Source organism: Coprinopsis cinerea (genome assembly GCF_000182895.1).
Source record: "Coprinopsis cinerea okayama7#130 chromosome 9 map unlocalized cont3.9, whole genome shotgun sequence".
NCBI classification, from domain to species: Eukaryota; Fungi; Basidiomycota; class Agaricomycetes; order Agaricales; family Psathyrellaceae; genus Coprinopsis; species Coprinopsis cinerea.
The window spans coordinates 1,947,916-1,971,119 of record NW_003307536.1 but is presented as its reverse complement, the minus strand read 5'-3'; the positions used below and the strand labels follow the sequence as shown (position 1 = coordinate 1,971,119).

The window sequence follows — 23,204 nt, the reverse complement described above, 5'->3', positions numbered from 1 at the left end:
CTGTTCAACCGTTTATATACTATATCCTGTAGTTTTCGGTAGAACCCTCTCAGGCCAGCCTCGTGTGTTCCCCACGGCCAACTTCCTGGTCACGAGCGAATCATATACTGAGACTTCTCGCTCTGAAGCTCTCTTCCTTGGGACGCTCTCTGGCTACCCCGATGCCGTATTGCCTTGGCTAAAAACCGATGGTCGGACAAACTTGAATGCATTCGTTCATTTCGTGGATTGCGACGCGTCGACGATGTGGAGATTGAGCGAACTTTTGGGTCCCTGCGTCCTGTACACAGCTTTTTTCGACAGCGTCGCGCATCGTGGGGAGCATAGAGCGGTGAAACTTTGAACGGCAGAAGAAACTTGGAAAGAAAGGAATCATGGGATTCAACATCATGGATTTACGAAACGAATAACGTGGGAATTCTCCGTTCAGCCTCCGACCATTGGGCGCTTAATGCCAGTTAACAATGGGAATCGGGCTCCGTGACTGCAACCTTCAAGACTTACAATATGAGTACGTACGCTGGTATCTCATGTCGAAACCGGAGATCAGATCCGCTCATCCGTGCGGGGCCCTATTTACGGCCTCGGAACCCAGAGGACGATTCAATGCCAATAAAAAGATTTAAGGATATCGAATAGATGCCTCATTCGATACCAACACGCGGTAGAGTCATAGTTCTGTCGGACGATGGGAATGAGACCTCATGGCCATAAACAGTGTGCCGAATGAAGCGTCATCATCGAAGTAGCCGACAGATGATAGTTTGTGGAGCGTGTACATAGAACTTGAACCTCATCTTCACCTCCTGAAAACCGCCGTATTCCTAATAATAAACCCAATCGGCTCCTTCCTATAGTTATCGGGGATGGCCGTCGTGTTTCCACCTTCAAGCTGAAGCAAAACCTGGAATGTTCAGGTTCAGTCAGCATTCAACGCAAAGGAACAATGCATCGAGGCTTACCGGCTCCTTCTTGGTATACTCGGGCCAAATAGGACCTAGCACGTCACGAGTTGTCAAGATTCCGTCCACTGTTTGTATCGAGTGCACTCACGTTCAGAGCCCTTGCCATCGTTTGGATCCAGGCTGACTGCAAAAGAGATCCAGTAGTCCATCATGATTTTACTAAACTGTTGCGCAGAAGGAGACGGATCTGGTGGTCCCCCATACATCCAAGGGATCTCCGTTCCATGAGTGACTGGAAAACGGTATCTCAGCTACACGAGAAGCAGTCGAGACAATTATCTTACCACCAACTGCAGGGTCACCGGGTTGGGGTTGGGTGAATAAATAACCATATGCCCGGTGCCCATGGCTGGCTGCAGCTTGGGACCACTGTCGTCGGGGTGCGTCGAAGCCCATATCACCCTCTGAGTAAACTATTAAGCAATGCGAGGTAAAGTATCGAAACAATGCACTCACGCAAAGAAGATGCACGTTTATAGATCGAAGGAAGTCCCCACAGCTCGTCGCCAGTACCGTAGGGGGATCCGAGGGCTGGTACATCAGGATACAATTCCAAGATACGATCTGAGACTCTGGCGGCACGGGATGGCGCGACCAAGGGAGAAATCATCCCTGATATATACCTTCGAAGAGCTTCTTCAGTGGTATTGGGGTTACGGAACTGGCCAGCGAGCGATGTCCCTGAAACGCAAACACAAAGTTAGCAGACCATGACGACAGCCAAGAAATAAATGTTACACACCCTCATCGAGAGTGGTCCCTGCAATGAATGGAATCCTGGCAAATTTACCCTTTCTGTACAGTTCTGAAGGTACACCGGGGAAGAGACTACCGGGACCCAGATCCAGAGTAGGGACCCAAGCGAGACCGCTAGCCAAGAAATCAGTGTTGATGAACTTGAGGTAGCTGGTCAAGATTTCATCTTCCGTAGCGTCTTGTAGGCAAGGGAGTGTCTTGCCACTCGCCGCCACACCTGCGCAAGAGGGGACGCTACGAACGAAGGACTCCCAAAGCGTGTTCTTTTCGGCAGCTGGGACAGCGGAAAGACAGCTGGCTGTACCAGATTCGAGGATCTATAAAACGTGTAATTGTCTATCACAGACGAAACTTGGAATCGCAAGAGCTAGGGAACGTACAGCACCTCGGATCAGTTTCTCGACTTTCCGGTTGAGCAGTAGGGTTCCTATGTTGATAGAGCCGGCGCTGTTCCCAAATACGGTGATCTGTCGTAGAGGATGAATGAAGTCACCTAGGGTAAAGACAAGTTACTGACTTTGCTCGCATCACCGCCAAAAGTGTCTGCGTTTGCGTGGAGCCATTCCAGGGCAGCCACAATATCCTCAAGACCCAGGTTGAGTACTCTTTCATCTTGGGCTGTAGACGCTTGTTCAGCTGGCTGAATGGATTCTTCGAGCCCCATAACCCACCTTCTTGACCTTGTGGATAGCCGAATGGTCCAAGGCGATAGTTGAAATTGACGTAAATAACCGGAGTACCCTGGAAGAGAGCGAACGGTTAATACCAAAAGGCATGAAATTTGAAATTTGAAAGGCGAGAAGATGCTCACTCTTTCAACCCCATGAGCTACCAAGCCACTGCCGTCGTATGAATTCGCCTCCCCGACGAAGAAACCCCCTCCATATCTGGCGACAGGTCAGCACAAGCGTTGCGCTCCAAGACACCAGAACCTACACCCAAAAGAGCTGGCATCATACTGTCAGATCCAATTCAGAAACGCCGCCTAGGACAAACTCACGATTGGCAATTTTGCCTTTGGCCGTGTGCCAGCAGGACGATAAATATTGATGAACAAACAGTCTTCAGATATGTCCTTCGGAGGCCCAGAAAAGTCCTGGGGTAGGGGTTATCAGCATCACTGCAGGAACGTATCATTCCTAAGGCCACTGACCGGTTGCAGGCATGTCTTTCCGTATTGCGTCGCATTGAATGTATCTGTATCGAGTCTCGTCTTCAAAACCGGAGGCTTGAACCTCAACTTCCCAACTGGGGGCTCAGTGAATGGGATGCCTATAGAAATTCCAAACCGGCATCAGATAAATAGACGCGTCGACAGGAATTCCACTCACTGCCAAAGAATTCGACGTTTCTCTCGGTCACGTCGCGACCAACGACGGTCGTGCCGCCAATCTTGAATTCGGGAGCTGCCAGGCCATAGCTGCAGAGAACAGCGAGCGCGAAGAAGGATTTGAGAAACATCTTGCGCTATGAACTTGGGTTCCATGTACCTGTTGAACCGTTCATATACAGCGTCGGCAGAACTCTTCTGCTTCGTGCGTTCCCCTCGGCCCTCTTCCTGGTCACGAGCTAGTTATCCTGGAGACTTCTTATTCTGTTTGTTCGAAAGTCACTTACAAGTTCCTCGAGAAGCTCTCTGGCGACTTCAATGCCGTATTATTGTCGTGTCTCAAAACCGATGGTCGGACTGGGACAAGCAGAATCTTGCGCTTCGTTCAGCTGCCCCGACGTAAAGGTTTGGAGGATTGAGCGGTCTTCTGGAGTATGGCGTCCTGTATCGAGTCATTTTCACCAAAGAGACGCGTTGTGGTGAGCAGAGGACGGCGAAACCTCGAAACGCAAAAGGAAGTCGCGAGTTGCAAAGAAAACATTACAGTAGCGCCGATTTCCCGATCGAGGACGTGAGAGTCTGGATTCAGCCTCCGACGTCTGAGCGCTTAAATCCCACTCACAGCGAATCGGGACTCGAGGTGCGAACAGTGAAGGTGTAGCTGGGCCAAACATTCGCTGAAGTGATAGTGTTTACCGGCTCAAAAGTACTCTGGAGGTTGAAATTATAACTCAAGGCAGTTGATGCAGAAAGTGCCATGTTGTCGTGATATCGAGTTGACCCTGTTGGTAAAAAGATTGACCCAACTGCGTAACATACTACACTAAATACCCTTGGGTAACCTGAAGAACAAATTTTCTAGTGCCCGGAATTTCCTCAAGCGCAAGAAACCGGATGATCTCAAGCACAGTATGATCATCCAGCGCGGACTGTAAGCCTCGAGTTGTCCCATCCGGCTCCATCACCCTCGAGTTCTCCTCAATCCACCCTACTAAATCCTCAACAAAGCCACATTCGGGCCACCTAGACTTTGTAAACCTCCTAAAATTCACGACATCGCACAGAAAATTGCTATATTTCGCCGAATGTCGTCTGAAGTTCTCCTTGAGCTCTTGGTGTATCTTCCCAAAATCAGAGGGTTGCAACTCCTGCGACACCAAGAAACGATAGTCGGTGATGGGGCGATGCAGGTCGAGAAACTGATAATGGTTCGAGTATCCGAATCGGAGGCATTTGAGCTTGGGCGTGTGTTGGAGGAACTCTGTGAGCGAGCTCGTCACTCTCCGTGCACCTGCCAGGGCTTGATCGATAGATCCCTTGTGGATGAAAACATCAAGGTTCTCCAAATTCGGGGTATCAAGCGCACAAATGAAGGACGAATGTACTCCATTTGCCTCCAGTGTCTTTAAATTCGCCAACGGGACCGACCTCTTGTCCTCCGATCCCCCACCCCACATGAATTTTGACGCTGGCGTAATTCGAAGAACAGCGAGGTTTGGTGTATGGCGGAGGGAGGCCAGAAGATCGAGTGAGTCGAGACCACATCCGCTCCCGTGGCGACTATTCTGGAAGAAACACATCTCCGTGAGGTTGGACAGTTGAAGGCGGGGGTCGGCCAGGCATGAACCAGGTATGGGGTTGAGAAGGATTAACTTGTTAAGGCTGGGCGTGTGCAAGGCGCTCTCCAACGGGAAGAAAGCGTTACTACAAAGTAGCGAGCGAAGGAGGGGTAGGCTAACACCCATTCGTATAAACCTCATATCCAAGGTCTCCACGTCCAGCGTCGTCAGCCGATTAGCCTCCTTCGTGATGAGTGGACGCAATGCTTTTGCTGTCGCGACAAGGGCAGTCTTGGGCGTGTAGGTGCCGGGAAACAATAGAGAGATATGCAAAGGGGTAGGCCTCGATCGTATGAGCAACCTCTTCACAAAGATGAGGAACGACCGGATTCCGATGTCATGCGTCCACTGGCCCCCTCCAACGCCATCGTCCCCGTCCCCATCCGAGGACGACCCTTCATCAGTGGTTAGCATCTCGCAAAGTCTAAAATACATCGTAGTCTCCCAAGCCAGGCTGGCGCAGGCCCAGACCCCACAGGAGCTTCAGGAAATGGCTGTAAGACAGTGGAACACCCGCAAGTCACACGTCTTCGAAGGCACATCGTAGTCCAAAATCCCATATCATTAAACCCAACATATCTCAGAAATACCCAATCACGAACTAGAACCATGAAACCCACCCTGCGAGAACCGCTGCTCCGACCCGGAGGCAACAGTCGCACTAAGCGGCACCTCCCCCTCCTGCACATGCGGCTGCAACTCCTCCCTTCTCACCCCCCTAACCCTAACCGCATACTCCCTACACGCCTCCCTACTCTCCACCAACCTCGGATCCTCCCTATCATACACAACCACCCTAAACCCCCTCCTCGCAGGGTCTACACTCGGCAACCCACACCCAAAGTTACTCTCCAAACACTCTTGGACGGTGGGTAGAACCATCTTGTCAGGCGCGTACGTCCCCGAGTTGTTGTCCACCACCAGCTCCCAGTCCACCTGGTCGTCAGAGATGGAGTCGGTAAAGTTGGCCCAGCCACCTACAGGCCGCGGGTGAACTCGCCCGAATACCGAACCTGCGGCGCGCAGTTGGCGTGCAGCGCATGTTTAGACGCAAAGTCCACAAAGAACGCAGCACCAGTCTCGCTAAACCGCAGGGTATCATCGATGGATGAAATAATATAGGTGTAGACGGCGGGTTTGATGCGCTCATTCGCACTGCCCCCCGCATGCAGCACCTCTTTAAGACTGATGGGCTCCTCGATCTCCGGGTTGTCCTTGTTGCGCGTATCGAGGATGCCGGAGCCGTTATCCGCAAAGCGGGCGTAGAGCATGCTATGCCCAGCCTGCACCGTCCCGCGCACAGCGAGGCTCGTAGGACCCTGCCCAAAGATCTTCTGCGCAGCGGGATAGTCCCTATTCCACGGCTGATGGACGTCACGGAAGAACAGAGGCACACCCTTGATGTGGAACTTCCACGTCGAGTACAGCCGAGGGTCGTGGACAGGCTCGGACGGCGTCTCCCCGATGGCACGAACCGTGGACGAGGCAGTGAATAACCCGACGGTGGGCGAAAAGTGTCGGGTGAAGCGGATAGGTCCGTCGAAGAGGTACTGGAATTCTTGTTGTTGTCGCATAGTCGATGGTGTGCTCTCGACTTTGAGCCAGAACGTGCCCCTGGACTTGCGTAGGGCGATGGAGGGCGCCTCGATCTCGAGCTCCTTCGCGGCCGCTGTAACGCTCGTCAATGACTTGCCAATATAGTCGTCCGTAGCTGAACCCTCGTCCTTATCCCAAACCTCCACGCGCAAGGACGCCGTACTGGGTACGTTCTTCACCCTCCACACCTCGTTCCACACAGGCGAAAGCGTGTTCTTGATAACGTTGGACACGAATGTTATGCGATCGTCGAGTTTGGCGACAAAGTAGGGGTCCGCGGAGCCCACCACGTCCATCTTGGGGAGTCCATTGGCTCCGATGAACTGTGAGGAGAGTGTCGGATCCAAGCCTATCCCAGCTAATGAAGAAGACGAACCTGGATTTCCAGATCGACTAGGGGGATCGAAACGCCCGAGTCGACCAGCTTCTGGGTCAAGGACTCTTTCTTCCTATGAACCTTCTCCCTCGCTTTCTTCACAGTTTCATTGAGTGCATCGAGCACCCCAGACGCCTTCAACTGCCCCTTCAAATGGTTCATCCTAGTTCTAACGCCAAGTCGCTCCAGGGTTGTCCGTCGTTGCGTTCGTGGTAGTCAAGGCCGAAGAATGATTATCGTGTTCCTTCACCTGAAAAGCCTCGGTTCAGTAACAGCCGCCTACAACCCTTCTCGCTGCACCGCTCACCTATCGATGGAGTTCCAGTCTACGGGCTGTGCTGGGTTGTAGTAGTCGTACGAGGGAAGGCCGCCCATCGATGTCAGGTCTTTATATGGATCGATGCCAACCTTGATTTCAAGTGGCTTTGTACTAAGACTGCCGTATTCTTGGCTACGCAGCGTGGACCGGGGATGAGGACGAGCACGGACTCGTCGAAGTGGGTGTACGAGGACAAGGGCTGGATGCCGAGACCCTGCCGGCACTGCCAAGTAAGCTTGATTATGTCGTGCCGCTTGGCCCGGAAGCGCCCACCACTCAACTGGGCGCCATGGTTCTCGTTCCCTCGCAACTTGGTTCCCGCAACATGAGGGGAAGGCACCTCTTGAAGCCACTGGGGGTGCAATACAGCAGAGCTCTTCAACTGAGCTCAGTTTCATGCTGTCGACTGTCGCAAATCAACGTCAAAGAGGCGGGTACCCCGAGAGGCATCCAGAAATAGCACGCTGCATCTTGGAGACTCTTGGAGAGCCTTAGGCTACTCGGGTACCGAGGAGAACGAGCAATGCACCACGGCAATCTGACCTGAATACGTGATGGCAAACAGAGGAAGCAAATCGATACCAAATCGCCTTGAGCACAAAGAATCCGCCCGAAGAGAATGATAATCACACCATATCTTGGAATACGACAATGGGTCTAATGGGCAGTAGGCCGGTGAGCCGCTCTATTCTCCGCCTTCTGCGATAGCGGTGCATCCGCGGTATGGGGAGCGGGTACCTCTAGTTCAGAAGCGACCTCCCTTTTCACGCTCCTCATATCGCCTTTGAACCCAATGTAGTAGATCCGGGACACCTCTTCACCCACTGCTTCGTTCTAGCGGATATTCAGAATTAAGTCTAGAAAAAGGTATAGGCAGAATGGAGAACTCACGAAGAACAACGAGAGGGAATGTACACTCGAGAATGCAGCCGCTCGGAGCGGGTACTCGACCACAGACGTTTCCCCTTCCTGTAACGAGATATTCAAGTGGGGTTTGGTGGCTTCAGCGGCCGCGAAATCAACGATCGTCGAATGGTTTGCGAATACCCGTAGATGTCGAGGTGTAGATTCTCCCCTGCCTGCAGTCCCGTCAGACAAATGCCGCAACTTCGAACCATGGGTTCAAGTACCAAGTTTCAACAATACCGAGCGCAGCCTCACGTTCTCCATGAATGGTATATGGATGATCAGCTACCCCCATGTAATAAGCCTCAACTCAACAAATCAAGTCAATAACAACGACGAACCTGGTCGTCAACATTCGACTCTGCCCAGATCGTATCATCCTCCCTCTCCGCCCAAGGCTTAATGATCGCCTTCGCATCTTCCGGCGTCGTCAAGTTCAATCCGTGCACGCTTGGCTCGATTGTCGACGAGATTAGCGGGGGCCACACCCTCGTGTCTCTCTTGATTGCTTGGGGAGCTCACTTTTGTCTATCAATCGCGCCGTATAGATTCGAGAAATTCATTCCATTCAAATCGTTAACAATCGAGTTTCCATCTTCGTTGTGTGAAGACATATTTAACGTTGTCGCCGTCGTCGTTGCGGTCGTCGTGGTCGTCAGTCAAGTGCAAACACAACTGCAGACAGCGACCGCGCAACCCCCTACCGGAAGGTCGGCCCGCCCGGACGCTTTAGGCTTGGCAGGCGGCTTTTCCGGCCACGGAGACTCGACGCCAAATTTGAGTTTGTTCACGCTCGTCACGAAACGGACGACGACGACGTCGACAACGGCACAATGAACCGGCTGGCTCTCCAAAACGCTCTGCGCGCAACGCGCCCCTCACAACGACCATGCTCAGCCCGCCTCTCCCGCGTCGTCGCCCTCCCGTCACAACAACAACCAACCCGCCGGTTTGCCAGCACAAAAACCGTCACGCCACCCAGCCCCGAATTCGTGAAGATATTCACGTCGCTAAATGCTGGAATGAAGCATGACGAGCTTGCGAGACGCGTTGCTGCTTTGTTCTTGATTACGGACAAGAAGAACGAGGTTGAGCAGGTTGAGAAGAAGCTCCAGGCGATATTGGGTGGTCAGCATTTCGAGGAAGTCTCTGCCCGGATAAAGCACTACCTTAAGAATCCTCCGGAGAATTTGGTCAAGCTGGGTAGGTTGCTGTGATGCTGTTGAGACCGTTCTCTGACGTTGTTGGCAGGTTATGACCCTCAGGCACCAGCCTGGCTCAACTCCGAAGCCCAAAAGGCCTTGTCCGACGCTGGTATGTACAATTATTTTTCACTATAGACTCTACTAAACTTTATTCTAGGAATCACTTCATTCGACTATCTCAGCACCCTAATGGAGTCGGACGTTTCCGTGCAACTGCTGAACAAGATTGACACACCAACAGCCGAAGCCGTCGAACTCGACTGGCTTGCGTTCAAGGAATCCAAAGACCCAGAAGCCCTAGAGAGGATTCTGCAATTCTACTCGAAACACGGCTTAGACTTTGTCCCTCCCTCGCCGACGACTGCGCAGACAGTCAAGGAGATTCGCCAAAAGGCTCAACTGGATACGACACCCGTCATCCCCGAATCCGAGATTACCTCTGAGGAAGACCTTGCTCTGCTTGCTCAAAACGCAGCGCGAGATTCGACACTCAGTAAGTATGAATCATATAGTCCACTGTACACGCAACCTAACTCTCTTATAGGCCCATTCGAACCGCCAACATCCCAAATCGAGCATCCCAACCTCATGGAACCCCACCCCCTCCTCGACCCCAAACACGTCGAAGAATTCCCTCCAGACGAGACCTGCCCCTTCCACAACCGCGTCATCGTCTACAACCACCGCTCCGTCTTCCACAACTACGCCAAGCTCGACGACGGCGAAACACCCGAAATCGTCGAATCCGTGGACGAATTCGCCAAAGCCCTGCCAGTGCCCAAGGCCTTCTACGAGAACCTCCACCAATCCATCCTCATCCGCCGCGGCGTCGTCCAGCAAACCGGCAAGGGCAAAATCCGGCGCGTCGCGTATATGGTTTTGCTCGGTAACGCGGACGGCCTGGTCGGCCTCGGCGAAGGCAAGCACGCCAACTCGATGGTCGCGCTCAAGTCTGCGCGCATCGACGCGGTGCGCAAGATGGACTGGGTGGAGCGCTTCGAGAAGCGGACGGTGTGGACAGAGATGCGCACGAAGCTCGGGTCGACGGAGCTCATCCTCCGACCTCGACCGGTCGGGTTCGGTCTGCGATGCAACCCGTACCTCCACCAGATCCTTCGAGCCGCCGGGTTCAAGGATATTTCAGCAAAAGTATGGGGAAGCCGGAACAGGCTTAATGTCATCAAGGCTGCGTTCCGCTTGCTCCAGGCTGGCCATGCGCCAACCGGCATGGGTGATGGTCTTGGAGGACCTGGCAAGAAGATGAGCAAGGGCTCTGGGTTGATTGGTATGAAAGAGCTGGAGAGGGCTCGGGGAAGGAAGTTGGTCCCCTTGCGGAAGTAGAACAACTGCAAAACTTGGTATCCTTCTATGTGTGTCGATCGTCGGCTTGGCTTTGTTGGCTTGTTAACCTCTACACTCATTTTTTTGCTATACTTAATTTTACTAATGAACTAGATTTTCGAGATGGAAGGTGGGACCTTGTTTGATTCAACGGACCGTTTGCGTTGGGTGGACATGGGCCCTGAGTGGACCACCAGCACCCGGTACCGAGCATTTGTCGGGCCTAAGAACTATCCGATGGTCCTGTTAGCCTTCCTCTTCCTAACCCCGTCGACAGTTCCCTTAGGCCTTGGCTTACTGACAGTTTCGGTGCCTACACTGAACAGGTCCAACTGTGCCTTTACCTGTCTGGCCCCATCCCCGATTTCGTCGCGGTTCCGCTAAATGGCTGGTCCTACCACGATAACCTCGTCCGCTGTTTTCGTCATCCCAGCTAATTGTTAAACATGCGCCTTGGAGCCCCAAGTAAGATGGGTGTCGAATTTCTACGTATATGTACGTGGATCCGGGGAACGGTCTCAGGAAATGGCCCTGTCACTTCGACTTTCGGCTGTTCCGATACTCAGTTGCGGTTCGTGGCCCCAGTAAGCAGTTCTTATCGAGCTTTCACTGCGTTTTGCACTCCTCGACACCGACACCAACTTACGGATTCGTACTAATTGTGCAGCGACGAGCTTGAGGCATGTACAAGCTCCTCGGTCCCCCACTGTGCACGGAACAAATAGCGAATCGACGCGTTTCCTACACAGTGAGCGCTCAGCCTTGAACTCGATGGTCCACCCTTAAATGCCTTCCACCGGCCATCGATGAGCTCTCTTGTTGGTCCCGCATTGCACGCAGCGGGCGGGGATTGGACCTACAAGCAGGCGGACATTTCGGATCGGAACCCCCGAGGGGTCAATGATGCCGAATCTTGCGATGCACCTGCGGTTCCGACGGTGGATGGTCTTTTCAACCCTCTCCCACTTGACCAAGGCGATTTTTGCAGCTCGTGGTACTTGAGTGAGCAGTGGGCAGATTTCTGAGAGGTATGTACGCTAAAATATTTCCGACATACGCACGGCAGCGAGGGCGACTTGTAAAATGGTTTCAATTATCCGAAGATCACCTCCACTGGCAAGCGGGCGCTCATCAAAAATCATCATCATCAATGAGGGTTGGTCGCCCTGACGTTTCATCTCGTAAAACGGTCAAGGGAGCCCCCCTTTGAACAGCCTCCTCTGTCGTCATCTGCCATGGATTTCAAGAGGATTTCCTAATGTTTTTGATAGCTCGCTGCAGATGATTGGTTTGGGCGCAGTGAACTGCACGTTCTATCTGCTTGGCTTCAACTTAGCTTGACGTTTCGCAACACAGGAACACCGGGAATCATGGGCGCCACTCCAACCAACAACAACTCGTGACGTGCTACATACTTACTCCCGACAACACATGTACTATTCCTCTTTTAATTTTTCGCGCCCCGTTCTGAAGGTCAGGTTGAAACACCCTAGCCGGATGGGGTGGCCTCGAGGAAGTGGGGTCCTTGCCGACCAAATTTCTCATACATATCACGAACATGGATCTTTCCTCTCTGATAGCCGAGATAGCTAACCAGGCATCTAAAGTCTATATAAACCCCTTCCCCCAACGAGCCAGGGATCCCCCCCAGAGCCGGACTCTCCCAACCCAATCCTTCCAACCAGAAAGACCTGCGTTGACCGCACCGTCCTTCTTCGTAACTGATCAATTAATATCTCCCTCTTCTAACGACTACGAAGCCCTCTTTCTCGTCATCATGGTCCAGATCGCCGCCACCCTCCTCGTCGCTGCTCTCGCTGTTGCCCCAGCGCTTGCCGCCCCCTTCGCTGAACCCGTTACCGAGGACCTCGTCACGTAAGCCTACTCCCTCACCTTCTCACAAGCCCTATAATCTGATCGCACCTCCTCATTACAGCCGCGACTTTGACTTCGACCTCGAGGTGCGCGCCGACGCCATCCCCCACCCCGAGCTCCAAACCCGCGACTCGTTCGCCGACGTCGACCTCAAAGTCCGCAACGAGCCGGGTGGCAAGAAGAAGAAGAAGACTCGGTCGCAGAGGAGGCGCGAGCGTAATAATACTCCCGCTGCGCGCCCCGCCTCCGGGCCCGCCCATGCCCCCGCCCCCGCCTCTCAGCAGGGCAGTGGCCGTGGCGTCCAGCTCCTCAAAGGCCTCGGCAACTCCCTCGGTCGTTTCACAGTCTCCGCCGCCGAGACCTTCGCCAACAACAACGGGGCTAATTCCATCGTGGCTCGCGACTTTGACAACCTCGAGGCGCGGGCTTTCGACTTGAATGAATTCCTCGAGGCGCGGGGTAGGAAGAACAAGAACAAGAAGCGCCGCTCCAAGGGCAGGGGCAGGGGTAGGAGGTCGAGGAAGGGCAGGAAGTCGAGGAAGGGCCGCAAGTCCCGCAAGCAGCGTCTGGCCCAGAGCATGCCTCAGGCTGCTGAAGGTGCTGTCGAGGCAGCCGCTGAAGCTAGCGCCGAGTCTGTTCCCCCTCCCGAGACCCGCGACTACGCCGATTTCCTGGATGTCCGCACCCCCATTAAGAGGCGCGGTAGTAGCGGTGTTTCATCTGCTCTCGGACAAGCTGCTGGAACCGTACTCACTGGCGTGTTGAACAAGTGGATGTCGAAGACTGAGCCTGTACCTGAACCCGTTAACGCCCGGGCGTACTCAGGCTTTGATGATCTTGACTAGGTCTTGGAGGTGTAAACTGTATTGTAGTCCTGTCGTGGTAGTAGGAAGAAGTGAATACGAAGTGCTTTCTGGTCTGAAACTTGCGTTCGCTTTTGCCGTGAACTGGAATTCTTCGCTCGACCCCACAGTGTCTACGAACTCGTCTTGACACGGCATATAATCTGGCTATGTTCAATGCTGCGAGTCCCGGAGGAGAATATTCTGCACTTACAGTAAGCTCAGATCAACGAGGTAAGGATCGTGAAAAAATAAGCGCCCACCACCATGACATCCCTATTCGAACTCACTGCCTCGCTAAACAAAGTGCACGGATGGTACTTAGGATCAGGGGATCTACCTGGCAATGAGTGACCGGGGTAGTAGATCTATCTATAGTTGTCACTGCAACACAGCCAACCGACGCGGATGGAGTTGGTTGGGATGTTGGTTCTAAAAATACGTTCGAAGATCAGACTGGTTGCCGAGCTGGGGCTGGAGTTTACTGAGTTGAAACCACACTGGCGACGAAACGTACAGTACAACATCATCCTGGCGATAATGAGCATGGTAAAAGACACATCAGAGCTATAATTAGGGCAGCAGTTTGAACATCAAGTCAGCCGTCTGTCTCCTTAACGCGGCAAGACTTACCCCGAATCGGGTCGCGATCTACTGAAGGATCATCGCCCAAGAAGAACCCTAGCCAAGTCTCAAATAACCACCCCATACACTGCAGCACTTCGAAGCGAGGAAACGATCATACCCGCCCAGCAGAGCCAATGGTGGGGAACGGCGCAGTCCCAAGTGAGGACCACATTGCACAATGCTCCGGAGGAGTTTGGGCTTCACCTCGCGAAGCAATGCCTGGACTCTGCAGCCTCTCTCATTGGGCAAGTGGTATGTAATGCGACGGAGAAAGACGTTAGAGAGACGTTTGAAAGGGTATGAAGCGTATGGAATAAGGGTGGCCATATGCCTCAGCCCCTGAACTGGCCCATGTACTTTGCGGGATTGTGAAACGATAGGACTGACTTCTCTGGCTCCGGTAATACAACGCGTAAGAAGCATCGGCAGTGGAGTTACCCTTGGAGGTGAGCAGGTTATGTCTAGCCGGAAGGAGTACCAGCAGGGTCTGTAATCGTCATAGGTGTGAACACCCATGAATGGACGCCCGGGATTCAACACAAAGTAGAAACAGACTCTGAATCGCCCGCGTGCACTGGACGAGACACCTGACGAATAGGAGACCAAACTGCCGGTACTTATAACGACCCGAACCAGAACAAAGGAAGCATGAAGTCTAGACTCGGGGTGCTTCATTCTGAAGGCGAAGGTAAGCCATTCAAAAGCCCAAAGCAGTGTCGAGCGGAGGTAAGAAACTGACGTTCTCGACTCTTCCATCACAGTAGACGAAACACATACGGGTATTCATCCGCTCCAAGCGACATTACCCTGTACACCACTCGTACCCGTTCTCCGCCTATCCATGACTGCACGCCATATCACTGTCAGTCGGCGGTAATCCGCAACAGCGGGAATACCTTCAGGAAGGAAGGTCCAGAGGCGGGGATTGAGTTGAACCCGGGACCAGAATAGGCACTCACCAAGCCATCACCTTCGATTTAATGAACACCACAGGACTTATACATTCCCAATCCCGTGCGTGCAGCCACCAACGACCGGGGCAAGGTCGCATGCAAGACGGTGGTACTCGTCGGGCTCAAACAAATGAAAGGCGCACTGACAAACCCATACATGATCCAAACACAACGAGGCTTCAAGCCACCTGCGCCATCGACGATGTGATCACCCATACGGTTGCATAGTTAACCTCTGTTAGGAGAAAGAGTTCCAGTTGATATGAGAGGCTGCGCGGCGCACGTCCCAACGTTGAAACGCTAACCAGTCGGCTATCGAGCTAGAGAAACCCGTATTTAGACCTGACGAAACGAGGAAGTAATGTGACAACGAACAAGTTTACTGGACATGTAGTGTGAAAAGCAAAGGTTGACTCACCACCAAGTAAGTAAACGTAGTTTCAGCGGTGGCACTGGACACCAAGAAGTCGTCTTTCTGGAGGCTCGTGTAATCATTCAAGTCAACGGATACAGTTATCACAGTGAAGAGAACTGTGATTTACGTTGGCGTAGAGTTGACGTAGGTCAGGCATGGTCGCATGTACAATGTCGAATGCGCGCCTCTGCGATCGTCCCAATGGAACGCGTGTTGCTGTTACATCGATCGCCGGAGCACGACAAACAGATGTTAGCCGTTGATCGACAGCGACGGCGGATGCGTATGTCGAAGTCGATGGCAAAGTGCCAACAGTACAAGGAAGGGGCATACCAGCGCCCATCGAGCCGGGCAGGTCCTTCCCAATCCAAGCGGTCAAGTGGTGGTGACAGATAGAGGAAGCCTGGAAAGCCTGGGAGCGAACACGAAGGGAAAGAACCACACTCGCTCCGAAATCACCTTTCCTTCCATTTGGCGCATAAAAACCTGTAGGGTATCACAGTCCAGTGACCTGTTGGACTGGAAGAGTGAAGTTCGCCCTTGGTGGTCCTAGTTTACCCCTCCGATAAGTGCTCGATGTGCTCGGAAAGGAATCCTCTATCAGACTCCTTATCTCTTTCGGCCTGAACTGGAGGCAGAGGAAAGAAATGCGACGCAAAGAAAATGGAAGCCATAAAGCAGATAGAGGAATGTGACGTTGGCAAAGGTGGTGGTTACAGTTCAAGCCAGGCCGAGGTTCCTCGCGTCCACGGGCTTGGCGAGCTGTGAAGTAAATCCAGGAATGGAAATGGCCCCTGAATACATGCTTTAACGCGACGCGTCAGGACGCGTCGGCACTACGGAAATTTGACCACAAACAGCCCAGGACGACGCAGAAATGACACCGTATCAGGGAGTGAGAGAGTGTCAGAACGACAAAATATATTTGAAGGTAAGTAAATCGCTAAAAGATGCCGCTTAAAAAGAACAAAGATGATAATGATAGCCGACCGACCAAGTGCGACGCTCAATACGAGCGACACATCCTGGTCTTAAGATTTCAAAAACATCAGGCGACAGGGCACTGTAACTTGTAAGTAAATAACAACCAGGACAACCAAAAAAAGAAAGCGGTGAGTAAATGAGTAAAGAAATAGAACGGAAAATCAAATGCAACACAATATTGAAATGAGTGGATGCCGGATAGATTGTGCGCGAACAAAAAACTCGATGCCATGCCATATGCGGTACAATGCAATGTCAGAGTTCAAGATGCTCGAAATGTCCAACGGAACGATGATGGAGATGGTGTGCGAAGAAGGAACAAGTGCAATTTTATGGATGTATGTGTTGTTGTTGGTATTGGATAGACGATGAGTGGATGAGATGAAGTGAAATGTGGAATGAAATGAAAAGCTAAATAGAACACGAGAACAAGGACGTCGTCCCGACGAAACCCCAGAAGGATAACAAGGAAAGACGGTGAGATCGGGTGAATGACGACATCGAAAGAAGGAAGAGCGGTGAAACGATGGGAATGGTGGGATCACCAATAAATAGGGGAGAAACGCGACGAGCGGACAGACAGCAATGTGACAATGGTTGCGCCAGAGGAATGGTGGGGAGGGAACAACGACCAGAGCAGGATGAGACACAACGCGACAAACGCGTCAATGATGACACAAAAAATAGAAGGCATGAATGAGGGTCGAACATGAGCAATGAATGGAATGCAGTGCGGATTGCGGGTTGTGATGTCGGAAAGAGGCGTGTACTGCATGCGGCGTGGAGATATTGTGAAATTACACTGGAAAAAGCATGTTCGTTGAATTCATCTTCAGTCTTCGTGCCCATCTTCGTGTTTTGATCCTGATCGAGCGTTGGTTTGCAATATTGATAAAAGGGGAATCGTTGGGAAAAGGATGATGATTCCACGGTAATCTCGTTAGGAAGAATCGTGGTCAGCTGCCGTTGAACCGATAGGAGATGGTGGGGTCCCAGTGGCGAAGGGAGTAGGCGACCCTGAACGGTTGAGCAATTCCCTGAATCGTTTGGCGGAAGGTGATGGTGAAGAGAACGTGAAAGCCGAGTAGATCTTCTTCCTCTCGGGAGTAGAGAAGACGACAGAAGTTTTACTCTCCTCTTCGACGAATCGACCAAGTTGGGTGGCTCCTAGGGAGGATGATGTATGAGTCGGCGAGAAGTAATCGCGAAGCTCGGGTTCAACAGAGGGTTCCTGCACGGTGAAAAGGTGTATTAGCACCGTACAATCACAGGCATGAGGGTCTAGATGAACGTCATACCTTGATGATACGGAAAGCACCCTTTGGCTCCCCAACAAGCTCGGTCGAGGCAGGAACTTCATAGGCATCAGAGACGTCGGCAAGAGGCTTGACGGTCAGCTCATAGCAGCGGGAATCGATGGCCGCCTGTTTGAGATCCTGAGTCTGGTCCTTGGGCTCGGAACCGGTCTCTTCTTCCACAACCTTGGGCATAGGAGGTACCCGGCGAGATGGCGTCGATCGCTTGCTCTTTCTGGTAGATGAAGTGGACTTTGCATCCTTCTTACTGGAAGAGGACTTGGTCGTTGTAGACTTCTTCGTCGTCGCCGTAGTCCTACGTTTCTTGGGTTCTGGTTGGGCTACCTTGTCCGCCCTTTGTTTTTTGGTGGTCGTGGCGGCCGGAGGCACGTGAGCTTTGGTTGCAAGGACAGTTTTGCGCTTCTTGTCGGCGGCACCGGCCGCGGCCGCGCGCTCTCCAGTGAGGGGATTGTAGTTCTCCTTGTCGGTCGCTGCCTTTACGTCGAGCGCAGTGGTAACATTGAGGCGGGACCCTGATCGAGTGAGCAGAATGCCGCTGGCGGCACGGGCCACCTTGGTGCCAGACGTTGATGCCTCGCTGCTCGATGGAGCGTCTTGAAATACGGTGAAACTACGGCCTGTCATAGAGACTGCTGTGCTGAAGACTCTAGTCTAGATTGTGGAAATGTGGGGTAGAGAAATGTTGCCTGGAGGGCACGAGGCAGTTGATTTTTACTGATGGAAATGTGGCTTAAAGAGAGTAATGTTTTAGTTCGCCGCTGTCGGAGGAGATGGAGTATGTGTCGCCGTCGCTGTGGGAGATGAGTAGGAAATACGTTGCTCGACGTTGCCGACAGCGAGCACGACGAAAGGAAAACTTGGGAACACCAAGCGAACACCGCCGCCGGATGCAAACCGGGTTAAACGGCACGCCCGTCACGTGCGCACCTGTAACGCGTGTGGGAATTTCGCGTCGTGCACGTGAGCGTTTTGCCTCCATCAACTCGTGTCTGCACAGCTTTTCCCTTCTCCCTCTGTCGCCGACAAGGCCTTGTGGATCAGGGTTGCCTTGTGTGCTTACCGTCACCGTGATATTGCCCGACCTGCCGCTCTGACAGTCTCTGTTGTCTGCCTCGCTGCGTTCGACACCTCCCATTGTTCGCCTAGTGCGAGATGATGCACGCTGCCATGAATCGTCGCCACGATGATAGGCGCTAGCGCCATGCAACGGTCTTGTTCGGGTTATGGCAGCCATCGTGGACCTCCATTGCTTTGGTACGGACGCCTGGACCAGTTTGTGTACTGGAGCGGGTTTTATCGGTCCACATATTGGGTTTTGTTTCTCCGCGGTGGCGAAGTGCCGAGGGTGTTTCTAAATGTTATTCACCGGTTCATCGATCCACAACTGCCCTTCGTGGATTAATGACGACCCCAACGGCGGTCTCTTTGGCGGTTCCAAGTTCTGACACTGCGTTTCGGCTCCTTTCCATGACGTTCTCTTCTGGGCTCGTTCCAAGACCTAGAGGTTAGAGCCTTGCTTTCTCTTCTGACTAGTTCCTTTTGCTTCTCGTTCCGTGATTTAGTCTGACATCTCCCATAGCAAGCAAGATTCACCCCCTTTAGCTCTTTCATATCGTTGCGGGTACGTCTTGAAGACTTCACTTATCTGCTCTTTGCGGCGTGTCTCGATCACATTGACGAGAAGCCTACAAAATCGGGAAATTCTGAGTTGCCCACTCGATCACATTCTTCTAAAGGGTCCTAGCGCCATTTCTCCCTCTCTTCGTCCTAAAATGTCTCCTCTCGTTTTTGTTTGAGGGTTCTTTATCTTCTGACCCAATAACGTGAGCAATGCTCCGTTATCTAACCATTAGCAGTACACTTGACGTCCGGCAACTTCGCTACTGAACCTGAAGAGTACCTCCCCGCCAGAAATGCCGAATCCTTCTGTGGTTGCCAAAGGTGCGCCGTTTGACCGCAAGATATCCGCAAGGTTAACAAGCTTTTCACAGCCAAATGCCCTCCGTACAACTTAGAACCTAGGGATCGATGGAATGGAGTGCCCTGATTGGCTTCATTTCTCAAGGGTCCTTGCACCCAATTTGGTAGGCGCTCGCCACATGGCATAATATTTTCCGATTTTCGTGGTGCGGTCCCGCTGACGAGTTCCATCTTTCGTATTCGAGTTTGAGACCTCTAAATACTACACTGCAGGCGATATTCGAGGTTCCTCTCCTTCGTCGTTTCCCCACTCAACCTCGTCAAAATATCGTGGCTTCTCAAGCAGCTCCGGATCAAACGTGCGGACTTCGCCTGTGAGTGATGGCACATTTCTGATACCTCAAGCCTCATGTTCTACACGCACCTGCAGTGTGTCAGTCACGTTGTCTGCACCTCAGGCCATGACCCCACCTCATATATAATACCTCCCATTCTTCTCGGTTTTTCCTTACCCTTCGAAGTTGCACTGGTGCTAACTCCCCTCCTCCCTCCCTCTTCCTCCCTCGGACCCTTTTCCCTCTAGTTACGCCCCTATCACGAGTCCATGTCTTCGAAGATGCCTCAACCCTCCTCCGCCGTTCACCCGCCCGTTGGGACTCTCATTGACGGAGACTCCCTAGAACTCGTAGAAGTTCTCGGCGTCGGCGGCTACGGCGTCGTCTACCGTGCAGTCGACGCCCGCTATCCCACGGGTCCGAAGTCCTACGCCGTGAAGTGCCTGGTCACCTCTGGCCACCAGTCAGCGCGCCAGCGCCAAGTCCACATCCGTGAAATCGCCCTGCACCAGCTCGCCTCTGCTCACCCTGGTGTCGTCACTCTCCACCGAGTAGTGGAGCAGTACAACCACACTTATATTATTATGGAATACGCCTCCGACCACGACCTATTTACGCAGATTCTTCACAACTGTCGATATCTCGGTAACGACGCCCTTATCAAAGACATCTTCTTGCAGATGCTCGATGCAGTGGAATATTGCCACTCGCTTGGTATTTATCATCGGGATCTCAAACCCGAGAACATCCTTTGTTTCGACGATGGCCTCCGTGTCGCCATCACCGACTTTGGTCTGGCTACCACCGACAAAATTAGCGACGAGTTTCGCACAGGAAGCGTCTATCATATGAGCCCAGGTATGTTCTTACCTCGTCGTTTTTCCCTTACGTTTTCCTTACATTCGATTTCAGAGTGCCAGGGTGGAGCTTTTGCACCTGGAGGCAAATACTCTCCCATGTTTAACGACATCTGGTCCCTTGGCATCATCCTTCTCAATCTCGCGACTGGTCGCAACCCATGGAAGTCTGCGACTCCCGACGACCCCACTTTCCAAGCCTACCTCCGCGACCCATATACCTTCCTTCCCACCGTCCTCCCCATCTCCGCCGAGCTCAACGAAATCCTCGTCCAGATGCTCGATGTCGACTGGCGCCGGCGTATGAAGCTCCACGAGATCCGCTACGCCATCGAAGAGCTCACTACCTTCTACTCGGACGGTGTTATCTTCGAAGGAAGCATGGCTCGATGCCCATGGGAAGCCGGTATGGATATCGACAGCGAGTCGTCCGCCAACACCCAGGAGGTGTCCTCCTCCCCTCCCGTCTCCCCTGTTCAGGAACAGCGTCTCACTTCGCAATGGAGCAAGGACTCCACCTCCGACATCGTCTTTGCACCCCGCTCCCCCACCGACGACTCTACCTATGGTGTTCCATGGCCCGCCGAGTACTCTTCTTGTGGTGCTACCTGGGCTTACGAATCCCCTGTCTCCTCGTTCTCGAGTGAAGACGATGATCACTTTCGGATGGACACCTTTGACCGACCCGACACCCCGTCTGAAGCGTCAACGCAATCACCGCCACCTTCGCTCCCTGCTACTCCCAACGACCTTGACGTGACGTTTGCTGCCCAGCAAGACGCCAAGCCTCGTGCTCGCCTCACTCTCGACACCAATGTCCACAAGCCTCGCATCGTCCAGGCCAATACGAGCATGGAGCCTTCGTTCTCTACCGACAGCGACATGATGCATACCGCGATCGAGTATGACCCGTACTCGTCGCTCTTCTTCCTCGCCACTCCACTGTCGTCCAAGCTCATGGGTCCCGACTCAGCCGTCACGGCTGTTGCAGAGGACAGGGAGATGACCTCTCCCAGCGCTTGGAGGACGTCGGTCGTCATGTCGTCTCCCTCCCTCTACTCTTCTTCGGCAGTTCTTCCTCCGACGACATTGTGTTCTCTCGATCTGGCACGCCCTCTCCTGAACCTTGGCCTCTGTCAACAACGTATTCCGCTCAGGTACAGTCCACGCCTTCTCAGCAATGTCAGCCCATTTCTCCGCTCTCTGGCATGATGACCGACTCCCCTTCAAGGCCCTCTCTCTCGCCCTTCGTCGCCCACAAGAAGCTCAGGGTCCCACCAACCTCCGGCCTCTCCAAGCCCAGCTCCCCCATCCGAGTCTTCTCTCCGCCCTCACCTACAACTCCAACTGTCTACAACGCCGCCTCCGGCAGCAGCAACGACAGCGGAAGCAGCCAAGCCTCCCAACTCCACTATCGATTCTCCAAGCTCTTCCCTCGCACGAACGCACCGACGCCTGCACCGGCTGCACCAAGTTCGACAGTCCGTCCTGCTTCACGTGGGCGCGCTTTCCACGCTAAACCTTATCCAACCTTTGGTCGCCGTAAAGCGGGCGTGGCAAAAGCTGGGAAGGGTGACCGCGACGGGAAGAGGCCGCAGCAACAGCGATCCGTTGGGAGTGCAGATGGCGGGGAGCAAGGTTCCTTGGTGGCGTCCGTCGAGTCTTCTTCAACGACGGCCAGTGCCTGCTCGGGCCATGACAGCGCCGGAACTTGTGGGTCTGCGAGCTCCTCAGTCTCCGGTGGGAGTTGTGGGGTTGTAGTCGAGAACGTGGAGAGGAAGAGAGTGCTTGGGAAGAGGATTGCGACGAAGCACTGGTTTCCGGGCAGGTTCTTCAACTCGGGGGTGCATGTTGGCGTCTGACGGACTCTTTCCCTCTCTTGCTTCGACTCTTTACCCTTCGTTCTTCGCATTCCATTGGGCACGCTTTTCTTTCAATTTCACTGGCTTTTTTTCCATCCTTCTTCCATTTTATCCATGCGTCGAAACAACGCCTCTTTTGCATCATCATCATACATCCGCATCATCATCGACATCCAGCATCAGCATTTCATCGTTAGAAGAAAAACTCATTTGAACGACGCTTTACGAGAAAAAAACACATACGAAACTTTATGACTTTTATGAAAGCATTAGGCATTTCATCGTCATCACCATCATCACACCGCATTGCATATGTATTTTTATTAGCATGGATTTTCTTTCTCTCTTCTTCATCTGCATCTCTCCGCTCCTTTATCTCCTTTCTTCTTGTTTCTTATCTGTTGTACTCTCGGATGCGTTAGGCATCGACGTTGTTGTACATTTCGGCAACCCTAGTGACCGAGCATTGTGTAGTGTAAAAACCGGAATATGTCCCTTGTTGTATGTGTAGTTCAAAGTGGATTGTACACAATGTAATCGAATCGAAATTGTACTTCAATAACTTGACTTGCAGCAGGCCTTGTGGTCAAAGAACTGATCGACCATTCTCCCCAGCCTCTTCAAGCTCGGGCGCCATCCGCAGAACCGAGGCGCCGGTGGGCGTTTGGGGGAGTTGGTTCGTTGTTCGATACCAATTTCAGCTAGTCGCGATCCAGGCTTCGTTAGATATCGCTGGTGCTTGATAAGATAAGATGGGACGATCAAATATCCCTACGCCATCGGTTTTCTTTTCTCACCACAACTC

The 23,204-nt window shown here is 52.8% G+C and overlaps 8 protein-coding genes across 8 annotated transcripts; 3 read left to right on the top strand and 5 right to left on the bottom strand.

Moving 5' to 3' along the window:
* Nucleotides 1-799: 799 nt before the first annotated feature.
* On the bottom strand, nt 800-3,725 carry CC1G_03614 (lipase I; the record flags this gene model as incomplete). Its single annotated transcript, XM_001832548.2, has 16 exons — nt 800-892; nt 963-997; nt 1,054-1,197; nt 1,250-1,369; nt 1,422-1,646; nt 1,708-2,038; nt 2,102-2,168; nt 2,239-2,339; nt 2,393-2,462; nt 2,554-2,608; nt 2,658-2,679; nt 2,722-2,817; nt 2,875-2,993; nt 3,053-3,141; nt 3,339-3,408; nt 3,674-3,725. The coding sequence occupies 16 exons, from the start codon at nt 3,723-3,725 to the stop codon at nt 800-802; spliced, it is 1,689 nt and encodes a 562-aa protein (XP_001832600.2).
* Nucleotides 3,726-3,869: 144 nt separating this feature from the next.
* CC1G_03613 (hypothetical protein) lies at nt 3,870-5,105 on the bottom strand (the record flags this gene model as incomplete). The annotated part of the gene is made up of 1 exon (XM_001832547.1): nt 3,870-5,105. One exon carries the CDS (start codon nt 5,103-5,105, stop codon nt 3,870-3,872), a length of 1,236 nt encoding a protein of 411 aa, XP_001832599.1.
* Nucleotides 5,106-5,264: 159 nt separating this feature from the next.
* CC1G_03612 (hypothetical protein) lies at nt 5,265-6,804 on the bottom strand (the record flags this gene model as incomplete). The annotated part of the gene is made up of 3 exons (XM_001832546.2): nt 5,265-5,606; nt 5,684-6,589; nt 6,643-6,804. The coding sequence occupies 3 exons, from the start codon at nt 6,802-6,804 to the stop codon at nt 5,265-5,267; spliced, it is 1,410 nt and encodes a 469-aa protein (XP_001832598.2).
* Nucleotides 6,805-7,618: 814 nt separating this feature from the next.
* CC1G_03611 (hypothetical protein) lies at nt 7,619-8,481 on the bottom strand (the record flags this gene model as incomplete). The annotated part of the gene is made up of 5 exons (XM_001832545.2): nt 7,619-7,795; nt 7,853-8,040; nt 8,092-8,152; nt 8,209-8,317; nt 8,390-8,481. The coding sequence occupies 5 exons, from the start codon at nt 8,479-8,481 to the stop codon at nt 7,619-7,621; spliced, it is 627 nt and encodes a 208-aa protein (XP_001832597.2).
* Nucleotides 8,482-8,889: 408 nt separating this feature from the next.
* CC1G_03610 (37S ribosomal protein S5) lies at nt 8,890-10,413 on the top strand (the record flags this gene model as incomplete). Its single annotated transcript, XM_001832544.2, has 4 exons — nt 8,890-9,070; nt 9,119-9,181; nt 9,230-9,565; nt 9,617-10,413. 4 exons carry the CDS (start codon nt 8,890-8,892, stop codon nt 10,411-10,413), a joined length of 1,377 nt encoding a protein of 458 aa, XP_001832596.2.
* A 1,558-nt stretch (nt 10,414-11,971) lies between these two features.
* CC1G_03609 (hypothetical protein) lies at nt 11,972-13,204 on the top strand (the record flags this gene model as incomplete). Its single annotated transcript, XM_001832543.2, has 2 exons — nt 11,972-12,288; nt 12,350-13,204. The coding sequence occupies 2 exons, from the start codon at nt 11,972-11,974 to the stop codon at nt 13,131-13,133; spliced, it is 1,101 nt and encodes a 366-aa protein (XP_001832595.2). The 3' UTR covers nt 13,134-13,204.
* A 3,845-nt stretch (nt 13,205-17,049) lies between these two features.
* CC1G_03608 (hypothetical protein) lies at nt 17,050-18,049 on the bottom strand (the record flags this gene model as incomplete). Its single annotated transcript, XM_001832542.1, has 2 exons — nt 17,050-17,340; nt 17,408-18,049. 2 exons carry the CDS (start codon nt 18,047-18,049, stop codon nt 17,050-17,052), a joined length of 933 nt encoding a protein of 310 aa, XP_001832594.1.
* A 1,289-nt stretch (nt 18,050-19,338) lies between these two features.
* CC1G_03607 (other/RAN protein kinase) lies at nt 19,339-22,399 on the top strand (the record flags this gene model as incomplete). Its single annotated transcript, XM_001832541.2, has 6 exons — nt 19,339-19,366; nt 19,619-19,719; nt 19,776-19,778; nt 19,929-20,538; nt 20,593-21,694; nt 21,769-22,399. 6 exons carry the CDS (start codon nt 19,339-19,341, stop codon nt 22,397-22,399), a joined length of 2,475 nt encoding a protein of 824 aa, XP_001832593.2.
* Nucleotides 22,400-23,204: the final 805 nt, after the last annotated feature.